The 22,367-nt window shown below is 37.8% G+C and overlaps 1 protein-coding gene across 1 annotated transcript in view; it reads right to left on the bottom strand.

Annotated features, from left to right (window-relative positions):
* Positions 1–378: 378 nt before the first annotated feature.
* The window catches only part of SENP7 (SUMO specific peptidase 7), a 625,329-nt gene continuing 603,340 nt past the window's right edge, over positions 379–22,367 (bottom strand). Inside the window, exons 17-18 of the mRNA XM_053707566.1 lie at positions 15,181–15,331; positions 379–697 (exon numbers count right to left, since the gene is read on the bottom strand). Of these exons, the coding sequence (XP_053563541.1) occupies positions 563–697; positions 15,181–15,331 (286 nt within the window). The 3' untranslated portion in view covers positions 379–562. The remainder of the gene's footprint in view (positions 698–15,180; positions 15,332–22,367) is intronic.

Genomic DNA, 22,367 nt, shown 5'->3' with positions numbered 1-22,367 from the left:
TTCTCTTTTAACTCATTTACGTCCAACACAAACAAGAACTTTATCATAGTATTTTTCTGCCAACTAAAAGGGAAGTCCATCTAGAAATTCAAAAGCCAGATGAACATAAAAGGTGGTTGCAGCAGATGATTCCTCTAGGAACTGTGTTCAAGGATTAAGTCCATAAATTATATTTTGATGTTGTTAATGGGTATGTTGAGGAAAAGCTTATGGGGGCGCAAGCTTCTGAAAAGTTTGAGAAACAGTGCTTAGAAAATCAATATTGCTTAAAAATAAATCAACAAATATTAAAGTATGTTACAAAAACACCTTCTTAGTAATTTCATAAAGTAAAAAATGTGCACGCAACAGCATAAACTATGAAAAGCAACACAGAAAAACAAAGTAATATGTTTATTAAACATTAATAAATATTTGTATAGCATTGTTTATTTAAATAAAGTTTCCCAGTTTTGAATATTTAAAATATTTACAATCTTTTTCCTATTCTTACATACTGTCTTCGCATACAAACAAAGGCAGATAGGCAGCTTTTATTCATCATCCAAAGCATCAAGTTGGATCATCTTTTACAATTCTTCTGTTGTAAATACAGTTGAAGAATTATATCTTTAATTTCCTCTCTTTTATTCTTCACAACACTATGAGGAAACCAGTTTTCCAAACGCATTGGTGGTTCAAAAGTTTCAATAGGTTTCTGAAAAGTAAATAAAAATCTGTTAGAAAACCCCTATAACTATCTGACTAAAATAATAAAAATAAGCCTTACACATATTTATTTTGTTTTCCTGGCTCATATCCCATAACAACATTCACCAAGTAATAGCTTTGCCTTTAGTGTGCATGGAGACATATCCTACTAGAAAGCCCTGTTATGTGTAAACAATTAGCAATGTTTATGAATAGTAGGATGGGTTTTAAAGAATATTATCCTGGAATATAACCGCAAAGAAAAAAACCCACACACACACAGATTAATTCTTCACATTAAATCAAGTCTCTTACTACTCGTATCATGTCCAGAACTGGTAGTCCTCTTTACTGGAGGTAAAAACTCCATGAAAGCTTTAGATTCTTCTCTTTCCTCTATACACAGAATATGCATCTTGCTAATTTCTCCATTTACCCTCCTCTTTATTACTAGGAAAATAGTTTATCTTTGTAAATATTGCATCCTTACTGAACAGCCTGCAGTAAATGTCTTGTTTTCAGAAAAAAATACAGCATCCTTATTCAAATGTAATATAATAGCTCATGAGATGATCTACCATTTTTATTTTTTAAATATAAAAAAGCCTTGCTCCAGTCAGGCGTCCAGATCAGAGAGCCAATAAATAAAAAAGAAAGAACTGGTGTAGCTTTTTATTCCTTATAAGTGAGCACAGGAAGATTTACCCCTCTGATCAGTATGCTTTTGTAGTGAAAATACTAAATCTCATCCATCCTTGTCTATAAAAACAAAAATATCTCAGGATATAAACTGAAATTTTACATTCTGAAGAGTAGCGGCAAATTTCTGTTCATTCATGTGGAACCATCTCATTTTAGATGACTAAAATGGATCCACAACACAAAAATCAGTGTTACATTTTCGTTATCAGTCCCATTTTAGTGACTGCACCAAACCGGAGCTGTACAAGTATAGAAATGACAAACTACTTCTGAGTGCTGTTAGTGTATGTTGTGCTTCCAGTGGCTTAAAAACGGTAGCAACCTGAGGAATTTTGCTCCTTGCACCACTAAAGTAGCAGCTGTAAAAGGTTTGGCCAAGTGCCATTTTCTGAACTTTAATTAACTTCAGTGAACTAATAGACACAAGGAGCTTAGGAGCTGGAAGAAAGATGATTATTTTTGTGTGTGTGTGCATGTAGGTGGTGCCAGCTGGAGAGTGTTTGTTTTCTGACTACATTTCAATTAGTCATTGTTTTAGTTCTGGCACATTAATTTAGTAGGTTAATATATAGTGTATCAAAAAATAAAAGAGAAAATACCCACATAATACATGGATATTAAAGAATGACAAGGCTGCACTCATGATCAGAAAAACAAAATTTATGCTTACGTGATAAATTATTTTCTTTCCTGGCATGGAGAGTCCATGAATACATTCAATTAATGTTGGGGATTAAGCTCCTGACCACCTGGAGAAGGCAAAGAAACCCCAGCAAAGCTTAAGATCCCTCCCACTTCCCATAATCCCCCAGTCATTCAGCCGAGGTAAAAGGAAAGAGAAGAGGAACACAAGTGGTATAGAGGTGCCCAAAGAGTTTGAAATAAATGCTGCTTCTAAGAATATAAAAGGTTGTGTCATGGACTCTCCATGCCAGGAAAAAAAAAGAATGTATCAGGCAAGCATAAATTTTGTTTTCTTTCCAATGGCATGGAGAGTCCTTCATTCCATTCAATTACTGTTGGGAAGCCAATCCCCAAGCCAGAGAGGACACATAATGGACAGGGAGGGAGAACAACGGAAGGCAGACCCTAAACTGAAGGCACCACCACTTGAAATACCCATCTCCCTAAAGAGAGACCTCAGCTGAGGTACAAAACATCAAATTAGAAAAGAATGAAAAGAGAACCAAGTAGCTGTACAGCTTCGGTCCATGGATCCCTTGATCCCTTGTAAAGAAAAAACAAAATTCTTCCTGAAAAAGTAGGTTGATGTCTTATAGACAAGGGAAAGACACTCCTTGATCACAAGGAGAAAAAAGTTGTAGAGGCCATCTGGTCCTTGCGCCCACCGGGAAAACAAGACAGACAAGGAGAGAATGTCAAAACTCGTGGCAGCCTGGATATAAAAACTTTAGATCTGAACCACTCCAGGACAAGAATAAAACGCCCCACAGAAAAGAAGGTATAGGACAGAAGAAGGAAAACAAACTTCTGATGAAACTTAAAGTGGAGTCTGTAGTAGAACATGGCAGATAATAGTGCTGCTATGAGACAAAAACCACTCTAGGATGAAAACCCAACCTAGCACAGAGAAACTTTAGAATGCTGCCACAGCAGGATTCAAACTCTAAGCCTTCAGCTTGCTAGGCAGGGTAGTTATCCCTTAGGCCACTTAGTCCTGTAGACAAACACTTAAGGCTGAACTATATCTTAAATTCTAGAAGTAGAAGAAATAGTCCATAAGAACAAGACTTTCCAAGGAAAAATTAAAATAATCACAGAACACCTAGTCTCTATAGAATACGAAGAACTGGATTACGGCTCCAGAGAGGAGCAACCGGTGTAAACACAGTCCTGATAATAATCCAGTCAGAAAAAAAGGACATAACATCTGAACAACCTGACAACTCCTAATGTGATAAAAAAGGTGAGAACAGATATCTGTCCCATATAGGTACTATCAGATATAACCCTCTCCAAAATCTATTGGAGGAACAAAATGAGAAAACCCGTACCTCGAAACAAACTCCACGCAGTTTGTCTCATAGGATCTAGATACTTCCGAAGGAAAAGATCTAGAAATAGAAAATCCTACCACAGCAGGAAATTTCCATGATGGAAGAAAGACATCCTCACCAGAGCTGCAGACCAATACCTATAAAAGAATCAGATCACCAAGGTCCACTCCTGCATGATGCAAGCTAGAACCCTGAGAAGATTCACAGAACTATTAGTGCATCTCTAATGGTCCCTTGATCTGTATCCGAATCTGGGCAGTTTGGAAGAAAAAAAAACTCCAAATAGGGATATCCCTGGGAATACCTATAGAAGAAGAACCTACGCCTCATTACTAGAGGCCCAAGAAAGCTCCCATACCAAAAAGGTATGTCTTAACACATTTCTCCTAGAAGGATTATAGACGTAGCTGTACGTAGCTGTAAAACCATGCAGGAAGCCACTAGGGCACAGCTGTCTCAGAATACTTGAGATCCTAAGGAAAAACCAGCCCCCAAGGTGGAATCGATCCCACAACCAGCTGCTTCCTAGCTGAACATGGTAACCACTAAGTGATGCTAGAAAAGATCTAATAGAGCATTGATTGCTGTAAACATTACCGAGGTCTAAGCAAAAAAACGTAAGGGGATTAAAATATGGAAAACCCCAATCGTTAAGGAGCCTTAGCTTCCTAGGCTAGGAGCCTTGCAGAGTGCATAAGAACAAGTGCCTCGAGAGAGGACTGAACCCACAACTCTTCACCAGAGCTGTTTCCAACTGTACTTACAAGGACTGCTATCCAAGCTTCAGCAAAGACAAAGGCCCCGAACAGGGCAGCCCAGGATAACTAGGAAGGCTAAAACTTAAAAGGAGAAAAATCAAATATGACAGCTAGAACCACTGAAGAACAGGAAATAACCCTGAACCAAAATGCAATAAAGGTTCATAATCCTATAAACAATATTACAGAATATAATAATATATATATATATAGTCCAAGAAATACAAATAAGAATATGCAAGTTTCAAAGGACAACAAAGTAGCAATAGTTCTTAGAAGGAACGTCCTCACTAAGATGAAGAGTAGAAGAATCTACAGCTACACAAGACAAATACGATGCAACCGCCCATGGCAGAAGACCTTCTCATATGAGAAAGAATAAAAGAAAGAACAAAGGGGCACCTCATGTGCAGAACCACCAAACAGGTGTGTAGACACAATATTTTAAATTAGCCAAATGGATACTCACATATCGCTAGAGCAACCTAATGTGCTGGTAGATACAGGCTGATGAATTCAAGGGTGTTTTAGCTCACCCACTCCGGAAGATCCCCGTGTGCTGCAAAAGGATACTCACATTCTTGTCCAGAATGTGAGTACCCTTTTGGCATCATTAACACACATGCCAATTTACTCTGGTTGACCTGCACATGTAGTGCTTTTCTGCTTTACTTCCCTTTTGCAGCACACAGGGATCTTCCGGAGTGGGTGAGCTGATACACCCTTTAATTCATCAGCCTGTATCTACCTGCACATTAGGGTGCTCCAGCGATATGTGAGTATCGATTTGGCTCATTAAAAATAGTGTGTCTACACACCTGTTTGGTAGTTCTGCACATGAGGTGCCCCTTTGTTCTTTCTTTTATTCTGTAGTTTATCCAGATCAGTCTGTGAGGAGGAGGCAGCAATCACCTGATTGCCAATTTGGTGAAGATTTTCTAACCTTGGAGGAGTGTACCACATTAACTTTGTAACTGTGATACAAGGACTTTGAATGTATAGTGGACATATTGGCATATGGTACACCTATAATCCATCTACCTTGTAATATATGCGCCCCCTCTAGTTCCAGCTATTTACTATCATATGAGAAAGAACTCATAAACATCATATAGGGAAGGCAAGAATTGAAAGTATTAGAGAGACGTAAGATCTCAAAGCAAAGTATGATTTAGACATAGGACCATACATGCTGCCACAGACTAAAGAAAAAATCTCCAAATCATGAGAAGATTATAATATAGAGACCATACACATGAAACGGAATTCTCCTAACAGACAATAAAATATATAATACAAAAGACGATACATGATATCTCAGACATTATCAGAAAACACCTCAATATGAGAGAAAAGATAATATTGAGTCCATATACCTATTTATGGAAACATAAAAATAAATACATTAGTGTCCTAAGATCACTAAAAAATATATATGTATGATACCAAGGACCAACATGAAATTGAATCCATAAACATAAAGAAGATTAACATACAATTAAACTCCTAAGGTCACTAGGAATTATATGTATGATACGTGGACAAAATATAATGTCTCAATATGAGAGAGATGTAAAATGGAGACCATATACCTCAAAAAGAGTAACATGCAAAGCATCTTAGAATCCTAAGATCACTAAGAAATATGTAAAGTTACATAGGACGATAACAAGATGTCACAGGCAATAGCATACATTCCCTCATTATGAGAGAAATTATTCCATATGCCCAAAATAGGGAAACATAAAAATAAGCATATTAGTGACCAAAAATCACTAACAATTATGTGTATATGTCCTCAGACAACACATGATGCCACAGTCATGAGCAGAATCACCCCGTTAAGTTCAGAGTCATAAGATCCATTCACAACGATATTCCTAGGGATACCGGAATACACCCTGGATGAAACATGAATATGGAAAAGCAAAGGAATATATAATTGTCATGCCCGCATAGGGTCCTGAACACTGGACACCCAAGATATATCTCATTAACCATACATTGAGCTAACCCGGGATCTGTATAAAAATATATAGAAACCTGGATTTTACATTGAACCGCCACAGGATGGCGGCAAACACTAGTAAAACAAAATTAAAATTAACTTCGCGAGTAACTAAACTCAACCTCCCTAAAATCTTTCTAAGTGTGACACCTGAAAACACATTATAATGGAAAGAGAGAGCAAATACAGATAATACTGTACAGATGGTAAACCCCTTTAAGGGAAATATTCCACACCAAAAGGATAACATCTAAGCGTGATAATATAAGTGAAAAAACAAAAAGCACTATATAATGCTACATAAAAATACCATTAAACGCCACTAGGTGGTGCCAAACAACATGAATTATTGACAATTAGAAAAGAATGCAGGAATAAAATTAAATACATTCTAGAGAGTCCATTACAGGAATGGACAGATACTAGGCATGACAAGGCATATTACCTATGTTTAACAGAGTACTCTAAGCATGAAAAGTACTGTGTTCCACATTTTGTAATTAAACAGCTCCCTGAAAATTATTTCCAAAGAATAAGGCCTGCAGTCGCCGTAACATACACTTATACGGCAAAGAGACACAAGATCCAACAGGGAGGTACTCGCCATCTGCATTAGAGGTGCAGAGGAAGGCGCCAATGGCATTAATTGCGGGCCGAATAGTCCCAATGTCCCCCTGGAGATACCTTTACAGGAGAGCGCTATTCTCAGTGTTGAAATGCGCAACACCGCAGAGGATTAAAATGACGACGCTAAGGAAAACACATCAGCCCACATATGAATACGCCTAGATGGCGGATTACATACCCCAGCACTGTACACTGGAGTCTACCCGAATGATTTAAGTGAAGACTGAGGGAGAGATCTATCATAGTATATAACATACACCCAGATATGCGAGCGAAAAAGGCAGACAATCGCTGCAGCACTAGACTGAAGTATTATGTTCCTGCGTCACCAGACTGTAAAACACACTAAATCAGGAAAGCACATAAAAAGCTTGTTCTGAAATCCCAGAAACATTTCCAGCCCTCTATTGCAATAGCTCTCTGTGTCAAAAAAAACTATAAACGTTTATTAGATATCTCCTACAACCGGCTAGGACTCTAGTAACGACCAGCGGTACGAGCGGTTTGAAATAACAGCCAGCTCTGGGCCCAGAATATCCTGAGATCAGGAATGAAACAAGGTTTAAACAGCTCCCCTTACCCTCTGAGGGAAATAAAAGGAGCCCACACCCATAATAGAGTATAAAAGAGAAGGCCGTAAAATTGGAACGGGCAGGGATAGGAGTATGAGGGTACAATTAGCACAGTCCCCATAGCCAATAAAGCCTGGTTCTTTACTTGTACTCTGACCCTTCATAAGGCAATGTAATCATCAATTCTTTGTCCTGGCTGTTCTTAACCCAGGAAGCTGCTCCACTGCAAAATATCCCCAAACTTGCAGATATATAAAAATAAATAATAAAGTACATATCCCTCCTGAACGAAGCAGGTCCAACTAGGTCCCTGATAATCCCAGTCCTTCCATTGATACATCTTATTCAGAAATATATAAGAAAGGATTTACCCTCCAGGGTCTTCTGCTGTGGAGCAGTCACAGCAGCTCCAGGTCTGTTAGCCTCATCCGACCGCTGACAGGGACCTGAAGACACAAGAAAAAGCAGTGTTAGGGGTTAGCATAAATTGTTGGAGGGAAAGCAAGGACTACCTCACCGACCTCCAACAGCTAATAGCCACCATTACTCTTACGAAAGAGGATTACATGGACACAGCATTGCCCCAATCCTTGCTTGCAGGGAAAATACCCATTAAAGGATTACAAACTTTATTTTTTTCAGCACACCATCTTTACACACCTCCTACGATGTACACAGGCAAAGAATGACTGGAGGATTATGGGAAGTGGAGGGATCTTAAGCTTTGCTGGGGTGTCTTTGCCTCCTCCTAGTGGCCAGGAGCTGAATTCCCAACAGTAATTGAATGGAATCATGGACTCTCCATGCCATTGGAAAGACAAGGCTTTTTATTAGAACCTCTTCACAAACTCCAAAAACATCCCTAAACCAGAAACCAAAAAAGCACAAAAAAGGTGCACAAAAATAAATAAATATAGAGCCAAGCTTGGAAGTACACAGTGGTTAATCTGTTACATAGATTGGGAGAAGCAGCATAAAAACGACCAAATGTTGAGCACATAAGTGTACAAGCACGCTCAAAGCCCTTATCAAGAAAGTTCAGCAGTAGTTTCCCAGCATTCACATAATAACATAAAGGATGCGAGAAAAGAAACAAACTTGCGAAAGTGCTGTATAATCCTCAATCAATGTTCAAATGCAGAAAATTGCCACAACCCCAGAAGCCAGCCCAGTTAAGGTGAGGGGCGAAACGCATCATGTTTGGCGTTCTAAACAAACCTGCATTGTTTAACTAGAGCCATGGAAACTTTGCTGTTCCTGGATTTTGTAACCCACCAATATGGAAGAGCAGAGCATAAGTGTGAGGTGTCCTAATCAGGTTGTGGAAGATACCGCTCACGCCACACTCGATAGCTGCTTTGGTGTTACTTGTACTGCTATTTACATATCCGGATGCACAGCAACATTTGTGAGTTATGTTTCCCACTTCACCTTGAAATGGGAGAGTGTTGATACAGTATTGTGGCAATTTTCTGCATTTGAACATTGATTGAGGATTATACATTATAAAGTTTGTTTCTTTTCTCACATCCTTTATGTTATTATGTGGATGCTGTGAAGCTACTGCTGAATTTACTTGATAAGGGCTTTGAGCGTGCATGTACATTTATGTACTCAACATCTGGTTGTTTTTTTATGTTGCTTTTCCTATGTAACAGATTAACCACTGCGTATTTCCAAGCTTGGCTCTATATTTATTTATTTTTGTGCACTTTTTTTGGTTGCTAGTTTTGGGATGTTTTTGGAGAGTGTGAAGATGTTCTAATAAAAATACTTTTCCTGATCATGAGTGCAGCCATGTCATTCTTTAATATTCATGTATTATGTGGGTATTTTCTCTTATTTTTTGATACGTTAGTCTATTACTGCTTGCACCTGTTTTGATCATAGTATATTCATTAATAGAGTGAACACAATTGCTTGTTATTAATATATATGCATCTATGTGTGTATGTATGTATATATATATATATATATATATATATATATATATATAGATAAGATAGGGAAAGGGAAGCTAGTAGAGCCAAAAATTTGATTCTTTACCTTGGACTATATGGCAACGCCCAGGTGTAACAAAAACCTTATATTATTTAGATATTCAATATATTCAATATAAAGAATTATACAGCAACCACAATTAGATTGCTATAAAAAATAGACAGGGATTTCAGCACATATTTTTATTTATTAGCTCAGCAAAAATTCTAAGCTCCGCTATAATAGCGGTAAGTGTAATCTAAACTCATTCACCACAGAGTCTATGCTATCCAGAGTCTATGTAGATTAGAAAGTTACCACTTAATAGAAGAACACATGAACCAATGAGTCAGGAAACGTGATTGGACAAATGCATAAGCACAGATTCAACTGTGCAGTTTTATTGTAGTTCACACAGAGCAAAAACAAAAGCTGAACAGGAATGAGCTGTCTAAATTGACAACACCTCCACTAGTGGGTGGTTACGTGTAAACGTAAAATCTGCCACCATAGTGATCATTGAGGATCTATGTCAAGGCAGCTCATGTATTAAATTAGACAGTAAGCAGTTTGCACATAAACAGCTGAATAAAGTATGAGATGTAATGCTTAAATAATGTGCACTTTACCTAATTTGGCCAAATTGTGCAATAAACCTCCTCAAAGTAATTTTAGAAGAGAACAGTATAGTCTGTAGGGGGCCAATGAAACAACTCCAGTAACAGCGGGCACCACCAACTATATGAGAGGTATCAGGTGTCATGTTATAATGTGTCAGGATCTATGTTTCTTAACCCCAGTGTATACAGACTAACTGTGAAAATAAACATTAAGCAATATGCATATGCTAATTTATACAATAATTCCCAAGACAAGAAAAAGTTATGGGGATAGAAGATAACAACTCCAGTATTCAGCGGGCACCACTAAATTTTAAAAGTATCCGGTGTCATGAATAATATCTTTTCTGGATCTATGTTAGGACTACCCCAAAACAAATCTTTTTTCGTCTTTCACAGTTGCATATATAATGATGATAAGTAAAGAGCATTTTAAACCCATTGTACTTGATGCATAGAAACACCAGATAGAAAGATTGTACACAGATGGGTATTGTAACGGTGTAAATTGAACACCCTTTAAAGAGCTTAAATATGTCCCATAAATTGAAGCCGTGTGTACAAATGGTGCATCGAAACACCCTCTGATATCCAAAAATTAACGGGCTGAAAAGTCAGATGGTAAGTGCTCAGTTAGTTATACAACCGTGTGTTGGCTTCCTGTAATAGGATTTCCAATTGGTTTCTGTGTGAGAATAGACTTCTTTTTCGGCAACATGCTACGCTTAGCACAGCGTGGACGCCACAGCGATCTGTCCTTCATGCACGTCCATCTCCACTTCCTATGTCACTGCCGACGTACGTTTCACCCCCCACGTGACAGCCAGAAAGCACAGGGGTTTCCTCAGGGCAAAAGCGTATGCTGATTCTCAGTGCAGCCGCATTATAACCCTCCTTCTTTAAGCTCATAGGAGGATATAGGAAAACAGTAGTAGCCAGTAATAAGCCTTTACTGAGCCGCAGCCCACTTGTATATAGAAAAGAGGATTCAGTGAATTTATATACAGTGAAATATATTTATTTACTAGAGCAACTCTAAAGAACCTATAATAAAAATAAAGAATGGAAAATATATATATATATAGAAAGAGAGAATTGAAAATAATAATTTTTCACGATTCTTTAGAGGAATTGTTGCAATGTATACTATAATAAAACCTTTTCCGTCCATGTTTATGAATTATATTACATTAGGACGAATGTTTTACAAACATATTGTTTGTCCATTGATTCATGTGTTTCTTAAAAATTCAGCAGTTGTTACTGAATTTATTTATTTGTTCTAGAGGCATAATTAGAGGTGCTTTAAATTACACCTGCTGTATTTAGGAGCAGGTATGAATCCTATGAACTGCATTTTTTTCAGAGAATAGTAATTGTTAAATATTCCAAAAGACAAATTGGCAGATTGAAGAGAAACCCTCATTAGAATATACTACATACTATATTTATGAGAATTTTAGAATTATATATTTAAGATCATTTCATTTAAGGAATGCAGCAAATTCAAATTTTTCATTAAGCCCTTTTGGGCATTAGAGTCTGTAACTTGTACATCCATTCAGTTTCCCTTCTAAGTAGTATATTATCGATGTCTCCTCCTCTACCAAGAAGGGAACAGTGTTCAATACCCGTTACTCTTAGGTCCAGGGGGTTACATTTATGGTGTTTCATGAAGTAGAGAGCCACTCCACTTCTGATTTCACCATCTTCTGCTGCTTTGATATCGTCTCTGTGCTCAGAGACCCTATCTTTCAACATACGCCTCGTTTTTCCCACATAGAAAGTCGGGCAGCAACAGGAAAGTAAATAGATTACATTTTCTGTCTTGCAATTTATGAATTGCTTTATAGGGTAAATGGTGGAGCCAGTAGTAAATGTTTTGGTGCGTACAATAAATTTACAGAACATGCAGTGTCCACATTTAAAACATCCTTTTATTTTTCTATGTTCTTCTAGCCAGTCTTTTTCACTAGGACTTTTTACAAAGTGACTCCTGACTAGTTTGTCCTTGAGATTTGGAGCCCTCCTGGGTACCAGAGAGGGTTTTTCCCCAACTATTTTTCTGATCGTCTCATCAGCTCTAAGGAACTGCCATTTTTCATCCAGAATAGTGCGGATTTTTTCCCAGTGGCAATTAAATTGGGTAACAAAGCGCACTTTTGGCTCTTCGATTTTCTGATTTGAGTTATAGAGGAGTATATCTCTGTCTGTTCTACTAGCTCTATTACGCGCATATCTTAGATTTCGTTTAGAGTACCCTCTATTCTCAAATCTGTTAAACATTTCAACCGCATGTGCATCGAATTTGTTTATACTCGAACAATTACGCCTTAGGCGTAAAAACCGTCCCACAGGGATACCCCGTATTAGGGATTTTGGATGATGGCTAGATGCTTCTAAGATGTTGTTAGTAGCAGTAGCCTTACGAAAAATTTCAGTGGCTAGATTTTTCCCTTCTTTCCTAATTTTTACATCTAGGAAAGTGAGTTCACTAGTATCAAAATCAAAAGTTAAAAGAATGTTATAGTTATTTTTATTTAGCACCTTTACAAAGTCTTTCAGGGATTCTTCCGTCCCCCTCCAAAGGAGGAAGACGTCGTCCACATACCGTAACCAGATGAGAACGTGTTCATCAATCCAATTTTGTAATTCATTGAATACTGTTTGTGTTTCCCATAGGCCTAAGTGGAGGCAAGCATAGGATGGGGCACATGTAGCCCCCATCGCTGTGCCTCTAATTTGCCTATAGAACTTTTTGTCAAACGTAAATACGTTGTTTTTTAACACAAACTCAAGAAGAGTTAATACAAATTCAGTATGTTTTTTGTAAGTTGGGCCTCTACTTTCTAGAAAAAATCTCGCCGCTCCTAAACCCACATCATGTGGGATAGAAGAGTAGAGACCTTCCACATCCAAAGACACCAGGAGTGTGTCTTGTTCTACTTCTAAACCATCCAGTTTCCTGAGAAGGTCACTGGTATCCTTAACGTAGGAGGTAAGGGTCAATAAAAAAGGTTTTAGAAATTGATCAACGTAGTTTCCCAGGTTCTCAGTGATACTCCCAATACCTGAGATGATGGGTCTCCCAGGCGGTTCTCGTAAATTTTTATGTAGTTTGGGAATGCAGTAAAAGACTGGAACTCTGGGAAACTTCGTATACAGATATCCCCATTCATTTTTACTTATTATGCCACTTTTTCTGGCATCATTTAGTAGATGTAGCAAGTTGGCTTGTATTGAATCTAAAGGATTTTTTGGTAGACATTGGTATTGCTCCTTATTTTTCAGTTGTTTACTAACCTCTTTCATATAGAGGGACTCCTCCATTATAACCAAATTTCCCCCTTTATCGCCCTGTTTTATAACAATTCCTGATTTGTTCATCAGGTCTGACAGGGCTCGCCTCTCATTAAAGTTGAGATTGTTTTTACTTATGCCGTGATAGGGTATTTTTTCAATTTCCCTTTCTACTTCTTTAACAAAAAGATGTAAGGCAGGGACTAGCATTAAAGGGGCCATATAGTCAGATTTTCTTTTTAGACCTGAGTCAATTTTGACTATAGTACTTGTAGTACTTGTCTGTTGCCCTTCTTGAGTATCAGAGATGGGCATTTCATCTGGTATTTCATTTGAGTCAAGTAAATGTACAAGGTCAGAAATAGCTGCAGCATCTTCCTTATCTATGTTACCTTCAATACAGTCAACATCTAAGGTGTTAGTTTGTTTCCCTTTCATTATGGAGAACAAAACTACCTTTCGGGCAAAGAGGTGAAGATCTTTTATCACAGTGAATTTATCCAACGAATTTGTTGGACAATACGTTAAGCCCTTTTTAAGTAAACTTATATGGGCATTGTTTAGAGGAAAAGTAGACAGGTTGACTATTTGTAGTTCATCACTACTTTTTTTGGGGGGATCAATCAAAAGTCCCCCCTGTAGTCCCGACGTGTTCTCATCCTCGACCCTACTCCTCTCCTCCAATTCCTCCCCCTTCTCTGGGGTCTGCCCCGTTCTCTGGACAGATCCAGGGAGCTTTGATTTGTGTCTGTGTCTTTTCCTCCCTCCCCGTTTCCTTTCTTTTTTACCTGTCCTTTGGCCCCCTCGTTTTTTGATAACTTATTATCACCTTCGGCATCAGAGCAATCTGTACCCGAGTCATAAGAATTTTTATTCAAATAATAAGTATATACTTGATTCTTCTTATAATCATCTTGGTCCCGGCTCAATTTCCTACACTTTCTTTGTTTAATTTCTTGTTGTAATTTGGAAACCAGCTCTTTTGTTTCATCATTTAATTTTGAGAATTTCGAATCTCCCTCAAAAGAATTGACAATCCTTAAAGCTTCATCTATCTCAATTTTAATCTTTTCAAGTTTTTTAATATCCTTATTAACCATTCGTTGCATGAGGTCAAGAGAACACTCTGAAAGTCTCTCATTCCAGTCTTCCAGAAAGTTCTCTCCATCCTCATCATCTCCCCTCATATGCATTCCTGGATCTAAATGTAACCGTAATCCCCTAGGAACAATCTTTTGTTTTATATAGTTTTCAAGACTATATTTTTCAGCTCTCATTCTTATTTGTTTAGTCAGTAAATTTTTATATTTCTTGAAAGCTCCATAGATGTTAGATATATCATCTCCATCACTATTAATATTATGCTGAAGAGATTCACCTAATTCAGCCTATATAAAATATCACATAAGACTTGGGTCGCTCTTTACATCCTTATTACAGTATCCGTTTTGTCCTCCACTTGGGCCTTTATCACTATAAAAAACATACACTTAGGACTACATCAGCATAAACACATTTGTACAATACTTCAAACTGCAGTATAAAATCAGGATCAGGTAGCTACAGCTGTAAAGCATTATAGCAGCTGACATAGGATATACTGATACACTGCCGTAGTGGCTCCTATATAAAATCTGTGGCTACCCAACCTTATTACTTTCAAGCTGTTGCTAACTGGATAGTAAGTTGAATATGTGGAGCAACAGCAGGTGCACAGCGACAACTTCTAGGAGTGACTGGCAAGAGACCTAGCCTTAAATGGGTAAATCACATGTCCAATTAATAAGTGAAACTCCACAAAAATGCTTTATGTCTCCTCTAAAAACATCTGATATTAAAATATTTTATGTTAGGAAGTGCTGCAATACTTTTATAACCCAAAACAAACTAAATACCACAACATACCTGAAAGAAGGTTTCCACATATTGCAATAGATATAAACCACAGTCTGTGCTATTATTCTGTTTTGGGACTTTAGGATAGAAGTCTCTCATATATGACCTGCTGAACTCACGTGCAGTTTTCTTTTTCACCTTCCACTCCACCTTAAGATACCTGTTTATTTAAACAAGGAAAAAAGAAAAATGAGGTGCACATATATAACTGATGCCATAAATATAACAAAGAAATTTGTCCAGGCCTCGTGGACTCTCACCAGCTTGAAAGAAAGACATTTATCAGGTAAGCATACATTTTATTTTGTTTTGTAAGGTGGTGAGAGACCACGAGTCCATTACTGCTGGGAAACTAACTCTCAAGCTATGGAGTCCATGAGTAATGAGAGCAGGTTAAACAAAAACAAAATATGTATATAAACATAAGGAAGGCTTCTAATTTATTTCTTACTGGAGTACTTTCCTGCCAAAGAAGCAAAAACGTAAAAATGGTAAAATTCTGTAAAAGTATTAAGGGATTACCATGTTGCAGCCTTGAAAATTTGTTCTATTGAAACCTCATTTTAAAAGCCTGTGAAGTAGAAAATGATCTGGTAGAAAGAGCAGTAATATGCTTTGGAGGAGACTTCGCCACCACCAAGTAAGCTTTTTGGATCAAAAACTTTAACCACAAAGTTACTTTAGCTGCAGAAGTCTTCTGACTCTTTTGTGTACCTGAGAAATAAATCAATAGACTCGACAACTGTCTAAATTCCTTAGTAGCTTGAAAAGATTTTAGAGCATGAATCACATCCAAAGTATGCAAAAGTCTTTCCTTAGAGTTTTTAGGATTGGGACAAAGACAAGGAATTACAATTTTCCTACTGATATAGTCTGAAAAAACTACCTTTGGTAAAAAAAAATCTAACTGATGGAAAACTAGGTAAAGCGCAGATACTGTTGACACGACTCAGAAGTGTCTTCCAGTAATACGTCTCAGTAGTGTCCCCCAGTAATGTTGGTGTATTTATCAGCAGCAATTGCCACCAATGTGTTACGTATTGTAATTACGAATATTAATAATTAATAGCAGTATAAAACTATTTTTAGTGATGTCTGCAATTAATATAGCAGAATGTTGTCAATACACTCCAGTAAGATGTTAAATCTCTGTAGTGTACCCAAAATAAAACTATTGAAACATCTATAAATTTGACAACAATATTATTATTAAAAATTAATATTTAATCTCAATATAAAATATTCCTAAATTCTGATCAGTTAATTTTTATATACACATTGATAATATTTATGTAGTAACTGAATATCACCTATGACCAGTTATATCTATCAATTGATCAATACAATATTAGAACATAAAGCAGGCTATAGAGATATTTAGATTAAATTACTATTCAGTAGATATTGTCTATTATCCCATGAATAGATTAAATATTTCTATAAAACATCATTTATTCTTACCTGATAAATGTATTTCTTTCTTGACACAGTGAGTCCACGGATCATCTTAATTACTGTTGGGAATATCACTCCTGACCAGCAGGAGGAGGAGGCAAAGAGCACCACAGCAAAAGCTGTTAAATACCACTCCCCCTACCTACAATCCCCAGTCATTCTACCAAAGGGAAAGGAGAAAGGAAGTAATCTAAGGTGCAGAGGTGCCTGAAGTTTATAGAAAAGCAAACTATCTGAAAAACAGGGCGGGCCGTGGACTTACCGTGTCAAGAAATAAATAAATTTATCAGGTAAGAATAAATTATGTTTTCTTTCTAATGACACGGTGAGTCCACGGATCATCTTAATTAGTGTTGGGAACCAATACCCAAGCTAGAGGACACGGATGATAAGGGAGGGACAAGATAGTTAACCTAAAGAGAAGGCACCACTGCTTGAAGAACCTTTCTCCCAAAAGAAGCCTCTGCTGAAGCAAAAGTATCAAATTTAGAAAATTTAGAAAAAGTATGCAAATATGACCAAGTCACAGCCTTGCAAAGCTGATCTACAGAAGCTCTATTTTTGAAAGCCCAAGAAGATGAAACAGCCCTCGTGGAATGAGACGTGATTCTCTAAGGAGGCTGCTGACCAGCAGTCTCATATGCCAAGCGAATAACACTCCTCAACCAACAAGAAAGAGAAGTAGCCGTAGCTTTCTTACCCTTACGCTTCCCAGAAAAGACAACAAATAAAGAAGAAGACTGGTGAAAATCCTTAGTCGCCTGCAAACAATATTTCAATGCACGAACCACATCCAGGTTGTGCAACAAACGCTCCTTATGAGAAGGAGGATTAGGACACAAAGAAGGAACAACAATCTCTTGATTAATATTCTCATCAGAAACAACCTTGGGAAGAAAACCCAAGACAGTACGCAGAACTATCTTATCGGAGTGAAAAATAAGAAAAGGCGATTCATACTGTAAGGCTGAAAGCTCCGAAACTCTTCGAGCCGAAGAAATAGCAACCAGAAACAAAACCTTCCAAGATAACATCTTAATATCCAAAGAATGCATAAGTTCAAACTGAGCCTGTTGAAGGACTCTAAGAACCAAATTAAGACTACAAGGTGGAGTAGTAAACTTAAACACAGGCCAAATTCTAACCAATGCCTGACAAAAAGAATGAACATCTGGCACATCCGAACAGGCGCTTGTGCAATAAAATAGATAAAGCAGAAATTTGACCCTTCAGGGTACTAGCTGATAAACCTTTCTCCAAACCGTCCTGGAGAAAAGACAAAATCCTAGGAATCCTAACTCTACTCCAATACAAATATTTACACCAAATCTTATAATAAACCTTCCTAGTCACAGGCTTATGAGCCTGAATCATAGTCTCAATGACTGACTGAGAAACAAGATTTGGATGAAGGAAGGGACACTGCAGAAGCAGGTCCATCCATAATGGAAGACGCCAATGTGGAAGGGAAGACATCTCCACCAGATCTGCAAACCAGATTCGGCGAGGCCATGCCGGAGCAATGAGAAACATCAATGCCGTCTCTTGTTTGACCCGAGCAATGACCCGAGGAAGAAGAGCAAATGGAGGGAACACATATGCCAGACTGAAAGTCCAAGGAACTGCCAGAGCATCTATCAGTCAGGTTTAAATATGAGGAGGGGCCTTGATTTATTTACTTAATAATTGCATTTCTTCTTTTGCATGTAATCACAGACCTTTATAAAATATCCCCTTATAGGATTTATATATTCCTCTTATTGTCAATAAATTCCAAAGGTTTAAAGTAGGACTAATTTTCTTTTTGATATGTGTTATAACTGGCAAAACAAAAATAATTCATACAGAGGGAGAGGTATACATAAATTTTATAATTGCAAACAGCAGTAAACATCCTCTCTATAAACATTTAACAGAAGTATTTAACTATCATGAATGATAGGTTTACATTTTTGTTTGCTTTACATCTGTTTGATATATAGTGTTTATAAACTCTAGTATACTGTTTAGGGTCCATAGATAATTATACCATGATATAAATTACTCTAAATCACACTGTGTCTTTAAAATCATGGTATAAGTAAAGGTGTGTCAGACTAGCCTAACATGCAGTGAACAAGTGAGCATGCTCACGAAACATGTCTGCTTGACTATCTGACACACCTGTGTTATGTTTTTACCTGTGAGCCTGCTGGGCCTGCGTGCCTGACTATATGCTTTTACACTTGTGCCGAAATAAATGAATAGTAACTTTTAAGTTGGACTGAGTGTCTCTGTGGTGCGCCCTTACACTGGATATCTTTACACTTGCTTTGTAAGTTGGCAGACTTACGTTTTGGGCTGCATAACAGGACAAACTGAAATTACACCCACTCTCCATTGAGCCGTTTGGAGGACTGATTACTCCACCCCCTGCAGTCATCGCATAGGGAGCGGTGAGTTGAGCGCTACACACACAGAACAATTGTGTACATCTATCAGAACAGCCTGAGGATCCTTTGAAAAACATGTACACCAAAGTGAAAACATAATAAACTGAGCCAAACATCCCCAGTGCCTGCAAAACCGCCATACAATAAACTGTTAACCTAGAAGGTTGATTGTATATTTAGACAGAATTAACTGTCAAAGTGCCAAAATCTCCTATATCAAAACATGGAAAGAAATAGGCACTTACCTCAAAAAACATAATTTATCTAAGAACTTACCTGATAAATTCATTTCTTTCATATTGGCAAGAGTCCATGAGCTAGTGACGTATGGGATATACATTCCTACCAGGAGGGGCAAAGTTTCCCAAACCTCAAAATGCCTATATATAACACCCCCCACCAGACCCACAATTCAGTTCAACGAATAGCCAAGAAGTGGGGTGATAAGAAAGGAGCGAAAGCATCAACAAGGCATTGGAATAATTGTGCTTTATACAAAAAAATCATAACCACCACAAAAAGGGTGGGCCTCATGGACTCTTGTTAATATGAAAGAAATGAATTTATCAGGTAAGTTCTTACATAAATTATGTTTTCTTTCATGTAATTGGCAAGAGTCCATGAGCTAGTGACGTATGGGATAGCAAATACCCAAGATGTGGAACTCCATGCAAGCGTCACTAGAGAGGGAGGGATAAAAATAAAGACAGCCAATTCCGCTGAAAAAAGAATCCACAACCCAAATCTAAAAAGTTTTAATCTTTATAATGAAAAAAACTGAAATTATAAGCAGAAGAATCAAACTGAAACAGCTGCCAGAAGAACTTTTCTATCAAAAACTGCTTCTGAAGTAGAGAAAACATCAAAATGGTAGAACTTAGTAAAAGTATGCAAAGAAGACCAAGTTGCTGCTTTGCAAATCTGATCAACAGAAGCTTCATTCTTAAAAGCCCAGGAAGTAGAAACTGACCTAGTAGAATGAGCCGTAATCCTCTGAGGCGGTGATTTACCCGACTCCAAATAAGCATGATGAATCAAAAGCTTTAACCAAGACGCCAAAGAAATGGCAGAAGCCTTCTGACCTTTCCTAGAACCAGAAAAGATAACAAATAGACTAGAAGTCTTTCTGAAATCTTTAGTAGCTTCAAAATAATATTTCAAAGCTCTAACCACGTCCAAAGAATGCAAAGATCTTTCCAAAGAATTCTTAGGATTAAGACACAACGAAGGGACAACAATTTCTCTACTAATGTTGTTGGAATTCACAACTTTAGGTAAAAATTTAAATGAAGTCCGCAAAACCGCCTTATCCTGATGAGAAATCAGAAAAGGAGACTCACAAGAAAGAGCAGATAATTCAGAAACTCTTCTAGCAGAAGAGATGGCCAAAAGAAACAATACTTTCCAAGAAAGTAATTTAATGTCCAGAAAATGCATAGGCTCAAACGGAGGAGCCTGTAAAGCCCTCAAAACCAAATTAAGTCTCCAAGGAGGAGAAATTGGCTTAATGACAGGCTTGATATGAACCAAAGCCTGTACAAAACAATGAATGTCAGGAAGATTAGCAATTTTTCAGTGAAAAAGAACCGAAAGAGCAGAGATTTGTCCTTTCAAGGAACTTGCAGACAAACCCTTATCCAAACCATCCTGAAGAAACTGTAAAATTCTAGGAATTCTAAAAGAATGCCAAGAGAATTTATGAGAAGAACACCATGAAATGTAAGTCTTCCAAACTTGGTAATAAATCTTTCTAGACACAGATTTGCAAGCCTGCAACATAGTATTAATCACTGAGTCAGAGAAACCTCTATGACTAAGCACTAAACGTTCAATCTCCATACCTTCAAATTTAATGATTTGAGATCCTGATGAAAAAATGGACCTTGAGATAGAAGGTCTGGCCTTAACGGAAGTGGCCAAGGTTGGCAACTGGACATCCGAACAAGATCCGCATACCAAAACTTGTGTGGCCATGCTGGAGCCACCAGCAGTACAAATGAACGCTCCATTATGATTTTGGAAATCACTCTTGGAAGAAGAACTAGAGGCGGAAAGATATAAGCAGGTTGATAATTCCAAGGAAGTGACAACGCATCCACTGCTTCCACCTGAGGATCCTTGGACCTGGAAAGATACCTGGGAAGTTTCCTGTTTAGATGAGAAGCCATCAGATCTATTTCTGGAAGCCCCCACATCTGAACAATCTGAAGAAACACATCTGGGTGAAGAGACCATTCTCCCGGATGTAAGTCTGGCGACTGAGATAATCCGCTTCCCAATTGTCTATACCTGGGATATGGACCACAGAGATTAGACAAGAGCTGGATTCCGCACATGCAAGTTTCCAAGATACTTCTTTCATAGCTTGAGGACTGTGAGTCCCACCTTGATGATTGACATACACCACGGTTGTGACACTGTCAGTCTGAAAACAAATAAACGGTTCTCTCTTCAGAAGAGGACAAAACTGAAGAGCTCTGAGAATCGCACAGAGTTCCAAAATATTGATTGGTAATCTCGCCTCTTGAGATTTCAAAACCCCCTGTGCTGTCAGAGATCCCCAGAAGCTCCCCAACCTGAAAGACTTGCATCTGTTGAAATCACAGTCCAGGTTGGACGAACAAAAGGGGCCCCCTGAACCAAACGGTGGTGATCTAACCACCAAGTCAGAGATATTTGAATATTGGGAATTAAGGATATTAATTGTGATATCTTTGTATAATCCCTGCACCATTGGTTCAACATACAAAGCTACTGAAGGGAAATGACTGAGACTGAAGGTTCCGACAAGCTGAAACCAATTTCAGACGTCTTTTGTCTGTTAGAGACAAAGTCATGGATACTGAATCTATTTGGAATCCTAAAAAAGGTTACCCTTGTCTGAGGAATCAAGGAACTTTTTGGTAAATTGATCGTTCAACCATGTCTTTGAAGAAACAACACTAGTTGATTTGTGTGAGATTCTGCAGAATGTAAAGACTGAGCAAGTACCAAGATATCGTCCAAATAAGGAAACACCGCAATACCCCGCTCTCTGATTACAGAGAGTAGGGCACCGAGAACCTTTGAAAAGATCCTTGGAGATGTTGCTAGGCCAAAAGTAAGAGCAATAAATTGGTAATGCTTGTCTAGAAAAGAGAATCTCAGTAACTGATAATGATCTGGATGAATCGGAATATGAAGATAAGCATCCTGTAAGTCTATTGTGGACATATAATGCCCTTGCTGAACAAAATGGCAGAATAGTCCTTATAGTCACCATTTTGAATGTTGGTATTCTTACATAACGATTCAAAATTTTTAGATCCA

Source organism: Bombina bombina, chromosome 3 (assembly GCF_027579735.1).
Source record: "Bombina bombina isolate aBomBom1 chromosome 3, aBomBom1.pri, whole genome shotgun sequence".
Lineage (NCBI taxonomy): Eukaryota > Metazoa > Chordata > Amphibia > Anura > Bombinatoridae > Bombina > Bombina bombina.
This window is presented reverse-complemented; position numbering and strand designations above follow the sequence as displayed.